The following is a 13,297-nucleotide window of genomic DNA, read 5'->3' on the forward strand; positions in this document are numbered from 1 at the left end:
GCTCCAGTATCTGTTGCCTTCTATTTTCTTCTATTATAAAATCCAAAAAAGCACTAAGAACTTCTTCAAATATTTACTTCTGTCGCCCTTATTATTGGTTGGAATCTGGAGCAATTATTTTAGTTTTTATTTCCCTTACCACGAACACTAGAGCTTTTCCTGACCAAGATGACAGTAAATGCTTTTTAATAAACTGATATTCATAGTCTCATATTTGTGCCTGTTCCAGTACTACCAGCAGGCAGATCTCAGGTATACTAGATAAGGTAAGGCGAAGGTATACTAGATGCTTTTTAACAGATGCAGTCTGTACTTCCAGCTTGGAAAATATTTCTTGCTTCACAACTGTCTTTTAAAGGATGAGAATTTCAGATGTTAATCCAGAACAAAGAGTATATAATGCAATTAAGCATTAAAGGAATCCGAACTAATGTTACAGGCTGCTGAAAGCATGTGGGAGCTACTTAAAACATTACTGCTTCAGACTGTAGATTTGATATCTGGACAAAAGGACTAAGGAAAGTTGGCAGAATTACAACAGAGGTAAGAAAGGGCTTCAAGTTACAGAGGGAAAACCCGGTGTGCAACATGTCTTATAATACCTAGGAATGTTCTCTTTGATTTTGGAACATTGTCCCAAGTAAGATACTCGTGTGTCTAACTGTGGCTATTTCAAAACACAGGTGAGCTGTCTTGGGGGAAGAATCACAGAACCGTTGATGTCAGCAGGAACCTCTGGAGATCACCTAGTCCCCACCCTCTGCTCCAGCATGGTCATTTGCTGCTCAGGTTGCCCTGAGCAGGTTTCCCAGGACCATGTCCAGCTGGATTTGGAATATCTCCAAGGATGGAGACTACACAACCTCTCTGGGCAACATGTTCCAGTGTCTGATCACCCTCAGAGTAAAAATGAGCTTTCTTATGCTCAGATGGAATTTCTTGTGTTTCATTTTGTGCCCAAATAATTATTTATACCTATAATTGAGATGTTACACTATTGGCTCAATAGTATAACCAGCCACAAAATTTGGCAGGCCTTTAAAATTAATATTCTCTGTAGAAGAAGCTGCATTAAATACTGTAGCTGTTCTTTCATTCTTTGTATGCATCCAAATATTTCTATATTCCCCAAAGCATTTTTCGCAAGATACTAATGAGACACTGATTGAACAGAACAAGATCCATTAATTAAATGCAAAGGAGACAAAAGACAATTACACAGTAAGGCTGACAAACATAGAAAAATGATTAATCTAGTTCAGGACAAATTAACAAATCTAGAATGACTGCTGAAAGTACTAATAATCATTGCCAATCCTAAATCAGTTACTGAATCACAATTTGTTCTTCATACTGATTTCTTTTCAAAAATATACCTGCTGCAAAATACTTCTCCCTGACACCAAGTACCACAAGTTACCTGTGTGACTTGCTCCGTCATTATCTCGCTAAGATAATTGTCCATTTTTTTCCTATTTTTACCGAAATTCTTAAGACTAAGGTCAGTATACTACAGCACAAAAAAAAGAAAGTTGAGATTTCACCTTGCCAAGCATATTTCTTCCCATTTAAATCGATAGCAAAATCTTCAGGATAGAAGTCAATTATGCTCGATTCCTGTATTTGAGAAAATAAAAAAATAATAATTGAAGCCAATTATGAAGTGGATTTAGAATGCTATGTAGTACTGTACTGCACAGAGGGCAAGCAAGCACCAAGCTAAGGAGGATGCAAAGAACTTTGACTAATAGAAACATATTTTATTAAATGCCATTTTAACACGAAGTGTGGTAGGGCACTTCCATTACTTAAGAGCATCAAAACAAGAAATTAAGCAGGTAGAATAATTCCAGATAACTGGGTTAATGTATCTGCTCCCCAGTTAAGTTTTGCAAGGTTTCTTGAAGAAAGTAAACAATCTTACTAAAGTGTAAAATAACTTTTCTCACTGAAACATCTGAATTCAAAGAATCACTTAAGAATCTTTGAAGAATTTCTGCAATCTATCAAAAACGTTCCTTCCTGGTCTCCATCATTTTTCTGCCTGAAGTAAGAAGCAGCAAGTCATGCTCACACAACTGCAAGACAACATAACCTTACGGAGAGGAATACAACAAGGATTCTTACCGGATCTGTCATAAGCTTCCTCCACGTTGGTGGCAGAAAATTTCCACTTGCTGCTGGAAATACTCCCATAAGTTGTTCAAGAGGCTTAAACTGTTGAAATTAAACAAGCAGATGTAGAACGCTTCTAATGAGCTGCTAAATCATAAATAAATAAGTAAAGACGCCCTACCGGTTTTGAGCCTTTCTCAAAATCCGAAGGCATGTCTGCAATACCCTCAAAGTCAGAAGCAAATGGAGCGTAGTGAAAAGGGTAATACCAGTTCCAGGATGCACAACCCTACGATGGAGAAACAAAATCAGACAAATCAGAAAGAAAAAAAAAAACAAACAAAAATTGCATAGCCCAGTCACTAAAGATGACAAAATTTAGCCCAGCATCAACCAGGAGAAAGAGGAGTCCCCATGATTAGAAAAGAAAGAGCTCTTGCCTCTAAAGGTACTCTGGACTTCAGGTTGGGACTTAACTTTTCATAGCCAGACTAGAGCGAGTGAGTTCACTGGACAGTGAATGGAGACCACGGGCATTTCCTCGGCAGCACAGAACAGCAGATAGACTTCTATGCCAAAGTACTCTTGCTATGTGCTAGGTTTGAGTCACTAAGGGAGACAGCCAAAGAGACAGGACCTAGCACCATAATGACACAAAAGACCTTACAGCAGAATCTTAACCTTAGCTTCAGGACACTGTAACATGTAACCTCATGCCTTTTTCCTCCCCCTCGAGAAAAAAAAAAAAAAACAAAAAAAAACCAACACGCGAGCATGTGCACAAAGTCCAATAAAACCAAGCACAAAAAATTTCTTGCAAAGTGTAGGAAATCATAGTCTGTCCATACCGTTAACCACCCCTAGGCTAAGCTGAGGAGCCTGTAACAAATGGACACATTTTCAACTTATGTAGAGTTGCTATCACATCTCAAACAGGGAGATACACCCAGCTGACACAGAGTAGGAATTTCCAAGTTCTCTGTAATTGTATAAACGGCATAATCATGCCAGTCAGAAAGCCATTACAGAGGTCTCAACTGGAACAGAAGAAGTATTTGCCTGGCAGCACACCGTTTGCGCTACTGTATTTCAATGCAAAATCCCACCACTAACTTGGGAATACGGAGGACCAGAGAACCCTGATATGATACACTCTACAAGGTGTGAAAATGTGAACAGTATTTGTTGCAGGTTGAAAAGTATTCTGGTTTTAACTGTTACTTTTCTCTTCAGTACAAACACTAATACACACTTTGACTAGCATTTTGCTTTTCCCCTCTTATTCTTCTGTCTTGAATATTGGCAAATATGAAGTGCGTTCACTTGAAAGAGGCAAAGTAATCCTCTAAAAGGAGAAAATAAAGTAAACTCAAAGCACATGGGAACGCAATACACTTTGTAAAGGAAAGGTGGCTCTAGGAGGTCTACGTCAAGTTTTCACCTCCTCAGCTATTTTTCTTAGCAGTACCACTTGAAACAAAAGCCTACTATTTTGACTTCCAATTCTGAATACATAAATGTCAATGAGGCTCCTCCAGCGATATTTTTGGTATAAAATTACAGAGACTATAATTATTAGATGTAATTCTTCAGATGGTTTCAGTATGTTTCAAAAGCCAGGTGGACTGGTTTTTTTCTTTTTTTCTTTCTTCATTTTTTTTTTTTCTTTCCAAACAGATGTTCCCACTAGTGGAACATGCTCTGCATGATTAGCTTTTTATAAGGATAGAAAAGCATGTAATGTATTCCGTCAGAAGTTTTATGGACAACGAGCAGCAGTTATTAGGACCAATTCTTATTACGGTAAAAAGAAAACAACAAACAAAAACTCTTAGGCAAACCTATTTTGAAGTTCCCCCGGACCAATAGCTTCCTCATCTAACTTCCATATGGGCAGAAAGTGATTTGACTGCTGCTCCATACTGATACAAGGGACTGTCCATCTATTCTGTTGGGCAAGTACAAGCAGCAGCACGTGCAACTATTCCATTGCTGTACTCTGTTAAGTCTGCAATGTAATTTTTATAAGGTCTAGAGAGAGACTTGCCTTCTCTTTGAGTAATCTGAATATGAAGCAAAACGGCAAAAAAAAAAAAAAACCCTAACCATTTGTGTACTTTCACCAAGTTTTTCCTTTGGAACACTCCTAAACTAGAAAATATTTTCTGTACAGTCATTTTTCCTTGAGGTCTTACGGGCACTCCTCAATTTTCCTGAGAGCACTATGGTCCTGCCTGAAGTCTGAAGTTGTTTTCAACCTCACCGATTTATTTTCTTTGCAACCGTAAACAACTATCACTTCTATATGCATCAGTCACTTCAGCAAAAACATCTACAAACTCAGAAGGACAAGGAGTCACCTCCATACATCTCAATAACTAAATGGGTTTTACAAGCTAAACTAGCGAGTGTTGCACAGGGACTTGCACGTATTGTTTTAAGCTTGGTATATGTCTGTCTTCCAGCTCCTATACATTTAGAACCACAAATCTCTCAACCAAGCCCATCCAAATTCAAGCCCGGTTTGAACAGCTATAAAAGCACACGATGACAACTGCGCAAGGCCAAGGCGACTGATCACAAAGCAATGAACACGCACCCCACGCACACTTCTTTGAATAAAACAAACCAAATTTTCCAATCTTCAAATAAGTATAAATATTTTGGTCACCAGTATATTTTGCCATATACTCCCTCCCTCTAAGCCCTTCAGTTTCCCTTAAAATCCAGACTGCCTTTTGCCGTGGTTTTGTATTACTGCATCACTGAAGGTCACACTGACAGTTTTCCAGCACACAGACACCTACAGTTAATCTGAAGATTCAGCTACACACTTTGGAGACATATGGGCACCTGTGGAGTCCTAGGAACGTATCTTGCCACAGTTAACAGGAACACGGTTTGCTTTCAACAGACCTAAACTGTGCACAGGATCATGGTAATTTCCACCTATAAAGGTGTCCAAGTGACATTTGTCCTTTGCAGAAGGAGCTACTCAAGGACGTGGAGAACTCAACTCTGCTGCAGATCAACTGCAACAGATTTTCAAACCTTAAACCCTGTGACTTTCATCCACCAAAACATGCAAGTCGGAGCCCAAACTCAACTAATTCATACAGTGGCAGGGAAGGGAATGCACTCCCTTTTTTTTCCAAGGGGGAAAGGCAGAAAGGAGTACACGGTAAAATAAACTAACTTTAAGACTGCATGTTTTTTTGCAGGCACACAAGTTATTTGCCCTGCCCGTGCTCTAAGTTGGACAGCCACCTATGAAAAATGTGCAGTCTTATCAACATGGCACTGTGTTCAAGCTACAAAGCCCCGCTGAAACAGATAAACTTCACTGGCTCCAGCACATTCTGTTCCCAGGTCACACACAAAACGTAACTTACTTTGTCTTCAGGGCACGAAGCCAGTTATTAACCATCAGTGCAACAAACCCCAATATGTCTAACTAATCTCTTGCCAATCTGACATCTCAATTATCAAAAGATTTAAATCAGATACAGATTACTTCAATCACAATACACTTCATAGAACATCAATACAATCTATGGAGGAGACTGACAACTCTGTTCCTTTCAAATTCTCACTAGCGTTTCACAGGCTCTGTCCTTTGTTCACCCATTTAGTCATCTCTAATTTCACCACACTATGTATTGCAAAGGAGAAATATGCATCAGTCCTTAATAAACTAACAAGCGCCGTTACTGTATGTGAGAAACAAAGCCTGTATTCAAATCTTGAGTGCCAAATAGAATGGGCACCCGCTTATTTTATACCTTCAAAAAAAAAAAAAAAGAGAATTGTTTCTCAAAAATGAGCAATGGATAATTATTATTTCCTGAAAAGAAACAGGGTGCAAACAGAAAAGAAAACTGATGTTTCAGTGAAGAACATTTTAAGTACCTGATAGTAGTATCTGAGAACCCAGCAAAGCCCTTCCACATAGGACTGTACAACTTTACGACGGAATTTCTCATCAGATGCATCAACATCAAATTTGTTTTTATAGTAGCGCTGTTTCCAACCAGTTTCCCATAACCTGCATAACAAACACAAAGAGATGTCAATACATGTTAATATATGCACATTTACATATCTGAATTAAAATATAAGCCAAGTCACTTGCAACTTCAATTCTCATTTTTATACAATTCCAATGAAAGCATAAAAACTGATACTCAACAGCAAGAGAATAACATTCCACGGTTGGTATAATAGAAAATCCAGATGCAATTCTGAAACTACCATCCTGATAAACATGTCTTCAAAGTACTTGTTCGGTGCAGGATAGATTTTCAAACATGTGCCTGCTGCTGTCAGGTTTTTCAGAACAGTATTGTTCCTAGCCGGCAATTTCATCTTTCTTACTAGGAATCTACTACCAAAACCGCCATTTGAACTTCGTTTTTTAACTCTTCCAATCATGAGAAAGAGAACTCTTCCCCCTCCGTATTTTGTTTAATCTACCCTAGGCCAAAATCTTTATCTTACTAGAGCGTCTTCTCACATCAAGTTCATTCCTCTATTCTTAACGCCCCTCTCAAGCAGAAAAGTGATAATAGTTTCCCTGCTACTCAAAATAAAATGTAAGCAAATAAAAACTAAGCAGCAGCAGCAGCTTGATTTCTCTAGTCTATTGCTGTTCAGACAAGCTATGCTACCAGCAGAATTATCTGCAACTCAGGAATCCCATGCTTGCTGACTCACATCAGCCAAGTTCCCTTTTGCACAGGGATTTCCAGTCTTTCATGCCAGAGATGCATACTGGAGTCAAAAGCGCAATTTCAGACACCATTTATCCTTACTTCACACAGCTCCCCCTTATGTCTGTCTACGGATGGGGCAGGGGAAAACAACCACTTGCTCATCTTTGACAGACAAGCGTCTGAATCCCTCAGCTCTATTGTACAATGTTAGGAAAAAGAACGAAGAATGCGCTATATTGTGCCACATTTCAAGCAAGAATATTCTGTGAAGTCTGACAGTAAGCACAGACCACAGGCTCCTCGAAAGAGCGAGAAGGCAGGGAGGGATCTGCTACATCTGCTGTGTTCCCTGTCATTCAAGAGGTGACACGTCAATTTTGAGAGAACAGTTGTGCCACAAGCAAGAAGCTATTAATATGCACATAAAACTTCAAGTTTATGCACATAAAACTTCAAGTTGTTAGTCCTAACAGACGTGACGTAATCTTGGGGGAAATTCCAGTTCGATTCGCAGACTGCCATCTAAAAAGGTAGTTTAAGTAATAGAAAGATTAACTTCTATTTAACATTTGGTTCAATAACGATGATATTATGCTTTATAACCGGCCCCCCTCACAAAACTATCTGTGTGGCTTCTTGGGTTTTTTTGGATTTGTTTTGTTGTTTTGGAGTTTTTAGTTGTTTTGTTTTGATTTTTTTTGTTTTGTTTCTTTTTTTAATTTAAACTTATTATTCACCACAGTGAATGCATTTTACACACACATCTCTCAAAGGCCACATGAATTTTGGTATTCAAGCAAACTAGAGTAAAGCGAATTACAAATCTTATTTAGAAACTGGTTAAATCAGATAATCCCTTAATAATGATTTTTATTTTTTTTTAAACAGAATTTTATTCTCAACAATTTAAAACTCGGCATTGATTGTCAAATCCGAAAATCATTGTTTTCACTGGTTTGTGAAAGGCTGTGACCACTTTAAATTACATACAGAAGCCAAATCACACAAGTAACCTGCAAGGTCAACTCAACACTTGTCAGAATCTCATAGTGCAACATATACAGTGTATGAAGCCTTTAGGACAGAGCAGAGATCGATTTACGCTTTTTTACACGATGCACATCCTTTTGGTTTTACAAAAAGGATCTTCTCTTGCTTCTGTGCTAAGCTGGTTGCCCAGTGCAGGGATACTTTTTAAAATCTGACCTGAGCTAGTTCAAACATGATTCAAACTGACGAGGAGGTAGAGAAACCAAGAAACGTTTTCCAGAGTTTAAGAAAGCCAGGTGAGCAAGGAGAGAGCTACGCGCACTAAAGTCTTGAAGGACAGAGTCAAGAGCATCTGCAGTCTATGAGCATCTGACCCTAGGAGCTGCCTGGCAGCTAGACACTTGCATAAATTTCAAAAACCTTTTCTGTAAGATTACAAAAACCAATCTGCTATCTGACTAGAACTATTTTTTCAAGCTTTAAAGTCATTCGAAACACAAGATATATTTTTGCAAACAACTTGGTTGCATCTAGTGCATTTATGCAGTTGTTTTTACTTACAATGAAAAGCATACAATTATTTTCCACTCAGAAAAGGATCTGAATAAATATTCTGACCTACAAAAGAGCTTAAATAACTGCAGATGAATGCAGTATATCCTTTTGCTTGACAATACGAACCCTGTCAAAACTATTGCTACTCGTAAATCACCACAGTTAATTCACACTAGTTGCTATAACACTCTTAAAGCTTCTTTTCCAATCTCTGCTAAAATTCAAAAGCAAAGCAATATTAAATGTATCCCCATTTTAGACTAAAACTTTGCTTGCTTGATTAACAAACAAATAAATCGATCCATTCAGATCTGCACAAACAGGACAAAATAAGAATGAGAGCTAGAATATCTGATACTGGAAGATCTGATGGGCCAGATGTCACAACTATGTCATGACAACAGTACTGGACGCTAGGGATCAGTACTTCACATGAAGTAACCCTGATCGTTTTCCCATGTCCACCTATGTCCCCTGACTCTACAGAAGCCAAAAACTTACTGGTTGCATTTATCACGACAGAACCTCTCACAAAAACTTACAAGGGCCCTCACCTTTGACTTAAAGGGCGATAGCTTGATTTAAACCTTTGACAAACACACACTCGCTGGTAATTCACTGTCAGTTAATGCCCATAAAATCCCTATGCCTTAATCATCTAGAGATCAGCTGTCCTAACGTATTTAAAGAACTTGTCATAGACAAAACGGGGCCTGCGACAAATCAAAGACGGAAGAAAACGCATTGCGAGAAGCAAGATAAATAATACTGCACACGCGAACATAACTGAATTTTATGGGTTAAATAGCTCAAAAATTCAACTGCAAAACAGTGGCATTCAGCTCACATAATCAAAGCTGAACAGTGAACGTCTAACCAATCTACTGCTTGGTCTCAAAGGGAGTAGTGGCTTGGAGGATGAAAACCTGCACGCATACTAATCTAGATACTTAGATTTAACAGCTATAGCTTACACATCTCACTGGAATTTACAGAATATTCTAACCCTCCACATTAATTACCGGTGGATAAAAAGATCATAGAAAAGCATCTGAAGGCACTGCTGCTCTAAGCTAAATGGCATTAATTAGACTGCATCTATTTCAGCAATTTGCTAACAAAGTGCTACAAAAAATGGCTTCACCTGATATTATCCTCTGGCTCAGGTTCACTGTCACTATCTTCAGCTTTTCGCTTAATTCCTCCTGCCAGGGATGGGCTGCCATCAGAATTGAGGCTGGTATTTGGAGATGATGAAGTTGTCTAGGGTCAGAATTATTATAGATAAATAGAGGGGGCGTGGGGAAAGGATTTATTAGGCATTTTAATTCAAGTTAAAATTAACAGCTTTGTGATCATCACATGCATTATTTTTAGTTCCCCAAAAACTCAAGGCAAAAGCTACACAATCCTTGAACTATTAAGTCAAGTGGCAAAAGAGAAGAACACATCTTTGTATTAAAAGGCAGGCACTGATACATACAGGCAAAAAGTTCATGTATTTGAGAAAGAAAAAAATGCAATAAGCAAGACATTTGATAAAACATGCTATTTTTTTATATGTACCAATTTTGGAATGCAGCTGTTTTCTCTAGTCCTACAGCTTATGTTACAACTTCATTTTACAGTGAAAAAAATGCATATACGGACTACTGTAAAAATGCTGCTTGTAATTCAGAACTAGCAGAAATACTTCACATTTCTTCACAACTGATCTTTTAAACTCCTTTCAAATTTATCTCTTTTAATATTACAGAGGCTAAAAGAAACTTCTCCCATTCCATAAAAGAACTGATTTGCTTAACCCATGTGCAAAAGTTTCAACATTAAAAGGGAAAAATAGCAGAAATTATACTTTGAAAAAGCACACTTTATTTAGTTACTTTTAAGAGACAGAACACACAGGTTTATGATGAAAAGGAAAAGGACCTTTAATCAAACATTTGTTCACTGTTTCAATCAAAATGTATGCCCAGAAAGAAAATATGCATCATAACTGTTATTTAAAGTTAACAATCAATGCTTCTAATAGGGCACTCAGCTTATTTCCAGTTTTCCCCTCACTTTCTACTAACTTTCCAAAAATTTAATCTAAGTTTTTCCTCTTCCCAGTGAAAAGCAATGCTTTGGAAAGTAAAAGCAACTGACGAACACGTAGATAGGCAAATCACAAATTTCCAAGATACAGATATCTATGTCTGTGTGTGTATAAAAATTCCAAAAAGACTATTAAAAGACCTCCAGTTCAGGTATTCAGTTTGTGTCTCCGCAAACCTACTGAGGAAGTTCCTAAACCTGTACTCACAGGAGGTTCGACTCCACAAGTGCCAAACAAGCTTGGGGAGAAGAGCCACCGTATTTCACTCTGATACACTGACCTTACACGTGCCCTCCCGGAACTATTTAACAAGCAGTATCATACCAAACATCAAATAAAACCCACAACTTTATTCAAGTAGTCTCCCAAAAATTGGTTAATAAAAGACAGTTCCTTGAAAAATACATTTTTGGGGGTCTGCTTTTCAAGAAAGCTCGATGGGAGAGAAAAAGGTGTCCAGAGTAACACAGGATGTGATTACTTCCCCTTCTATGTGTAAATACCTTTGAATATCTACTTACAGAATTCTGTCTGTCATGCATTCTCATCTCAAAGGCAGCCTGCCTAGGGTTACTGATTGCCTGAGGGCTAGAACGATTTCCCAGAGCTTGAGGGGAAAACTGTCCACCAGGAATAAAAGACGGCTGATCCCTCTAAAAGATAAATATATACAAGAACACTGAAAAACATGTGTAATCTCCACAGCAGCGTGGTGATGCTCTCACAATTTTGAGATTAACATGTGATATAAACCAAGCATAATTTACTCATTCACTCAGTTCAGCTTAAATGAGCTATGTTTAACGATCTCAACCAGACATAAGATGACACTTACAAGTGAGACCCTTATATTCTTCTAATTTATTAACCTCTCTTAGAACAAAACCAAACTCTGCATTTAGTGCCCATGTTCTTTCTATATGGGCTGAAAGGCAGTTTTTTGGGGAAGTGAGACTTCATCTAACTTACTAGGGAGAATATACTCTTTGTAAGCAAAGTGAATAAGCTCTTCCACTCTAACAGACATAGCCAGAAAATATATAATTTAAAAAATAAACACAAGCTTTAGATATTACTCAGATATGCCCTGAAAGTTTTGGAAGCTACACGTACCTGAATGTCCTAACCAAGAACAAAGCTATGTTGAAATGAACATAGAGGAGCCCATTTAAAAAAATACCAGAGTATTTTGTGAATAGAAGAAAAATCAACGTGCTTCCAATAACATAATTTTAAAGAATTTGCCTTACATGGGTCAGAAAGGGCAAACACATTCCCACAACATTTAATGCTTTTCTATTACATTTGAGAGATATTTGGCAACACTGACTTGCTGGCAGGCAGAACGTGATGTAACTATAGGTTGGGGTAAGACTTCCTTGTCTTTTTAGAAACATGCCTCTAAATCAAGGAAGTCCATTTAACACAAGCTGGTATACATATTTAAACCTAAACTCTCATGCTAAACTCCACTGCCCTCAGCAATACAATTGCTGAGAAGACTCGTGTTAACGCATGGAAAACCAATTTCTGTACAGTGACCATGCTGAAATACTGCTAAGTAATCACGAAAGTGCAGATTTGTGTAGATTTGAAGGACACAACATACAGCTATCATTCAGCATATTCAACACTCTCTCTCCTTTCCCTTTTATGAAGCCTTTAATATGCAATTCCCTCTTGCAAAGCTTCAGTCTACAAAAAGCCATGAAAAATCCCTTAAAAATAGTTTACACACAGGCCAGAAAATACCATGATTACAACTGCAGCTCCAACCAACACATCTGCTGAAAGCTACAGCATACTTTTTCATTCTTGCTAGTTTTTGCATTGTGAAAGGAATTAATTTACCTTCATTCTTTTTCTTTTTTCTTTTTGCCGTCTTTTAAAGTTATCCTAAAAAGAGAATAAAGAGAAATAAAGTCAGTCAATCCTACAGATTTCTTAGAAAAATATTTCATTATAATCTGCTACTGACCAGTAGGCCATAAGGTTTCTACGTAATGTTCTGAATAAGATATAGGTCAATTCTTGCGTCTCTAAATCCAACAGAAATGGGATAGAAATTTCTACACTACCCTGCAAACCTACGGGGAAAAAAAAAAATAGCTGTGTAATCAAAGTCCCACAATTTTGGTAATGACGTACATCATCTACTAAGTTGAGCTAGAGCCTTACTTAAAGGTGACATCAGTGTCAAAGGACACAAGCTCCTTGCCTGCACTGGAATAGCCACCAAAAAAATTTAAAAAAAAATAAAAATAGTAGAGGCAAAGTCCTAGAAAAAGGAAAAGAAGAGGCTCAAGGAAAGATATTTCTTTTTCTTGGAACAGGGAAACTGAAGACTTCAACATCAAACCGGCGTTTCCACTTCAAGAGAAGGGTACGCTGGGGCGATTATAAGAAAAAAGAATGAAAGTTTTGCCAGCAATGGCACAGTATTTTTTGACTGGATAGCGAATACAGTTCTCTCCTTTCATTCACAAGGAGCTTCTTCCCCTGCACTTAATGAATAAACTGGAATATGCCTGAAAAAAACCCAAAAACAACCCACAGACAAACTGCAGAGAGAGACCAAAAGAACAAGAATCTCCAGACACATTTCAAAGAGCAGGGGGTACTGCAAGGCAAGAATGCACTTTGAATTCATTTTTAGTACGCCACCACGGCTTGCATTTCTACATGTTGCAGCAAATTACAAAACAATCTGCCCTTTAGTTGTCATAGCCGCTATTCAAAAAGAACTCGTACAGAGTTTTCATTTTGCTGTTCCTTGGGATTACAATCAGAAAAACAGGCCTTGCAGCCCAGGCAGTTCAACTGGCAG

At 38.0% G+C, this 13,297-nt stretch overlaps 1 protein-coding gene across 1 annotated transcript in view; it reads right to left on the bottom strand.

The window, feature by feature from the left end:
* XRN2 (5'-3' exoribonuclease 2) overlaps positions 1-13,297 on the bottom strand; it is a 51,000-nt gene that overhangs the window by 25,024 nt on the left and 12,679 nt on the right. Inside the window, exons 14-20 of the mRNA XM_074578679.1 lie at positions 12,322-12,366; positions 10,992-11,123; positions 9,517-9,635; positions 6,025-6,160; positions 2,297-2,404; positions 2,128-2,217; positions 1,545-1,617 (exon numbers count right to left, since the gene is read on the bottom strand). Of these exons, the coding sequence (XP_074434780.1) occupies positions 1,545-1,617; positions 2,128-2,217; positions 2,297-2,404; positions 6,025-6,160; positions 9,517-9,635; positions 10,992-11,123; positions 12,322-12,366 (703 nt within the window). The remainder of the gene's footprint in view (positions 1-1,544; positions 1,618-2,127; positions 2,218-2,296; positions 2,405-6,024; positions 6,161-9,516; positions 9,636-10,991; positions 11,124-12,321; positions 12,367-13,297) is intronic.

This window comes from Larus michahellis, chromosome 3 (assembly GCF_964199755.1).
Source record: "Larus michahellis chromosome 3, bLarMic1.1, whole genome shotgun sequence".
Classification (NCBI taxonomy): Eukaryota; Metazoa; Chordata; class Aves; order Charadriiformes; family Laridae; genus Larus; species Larus michahellis.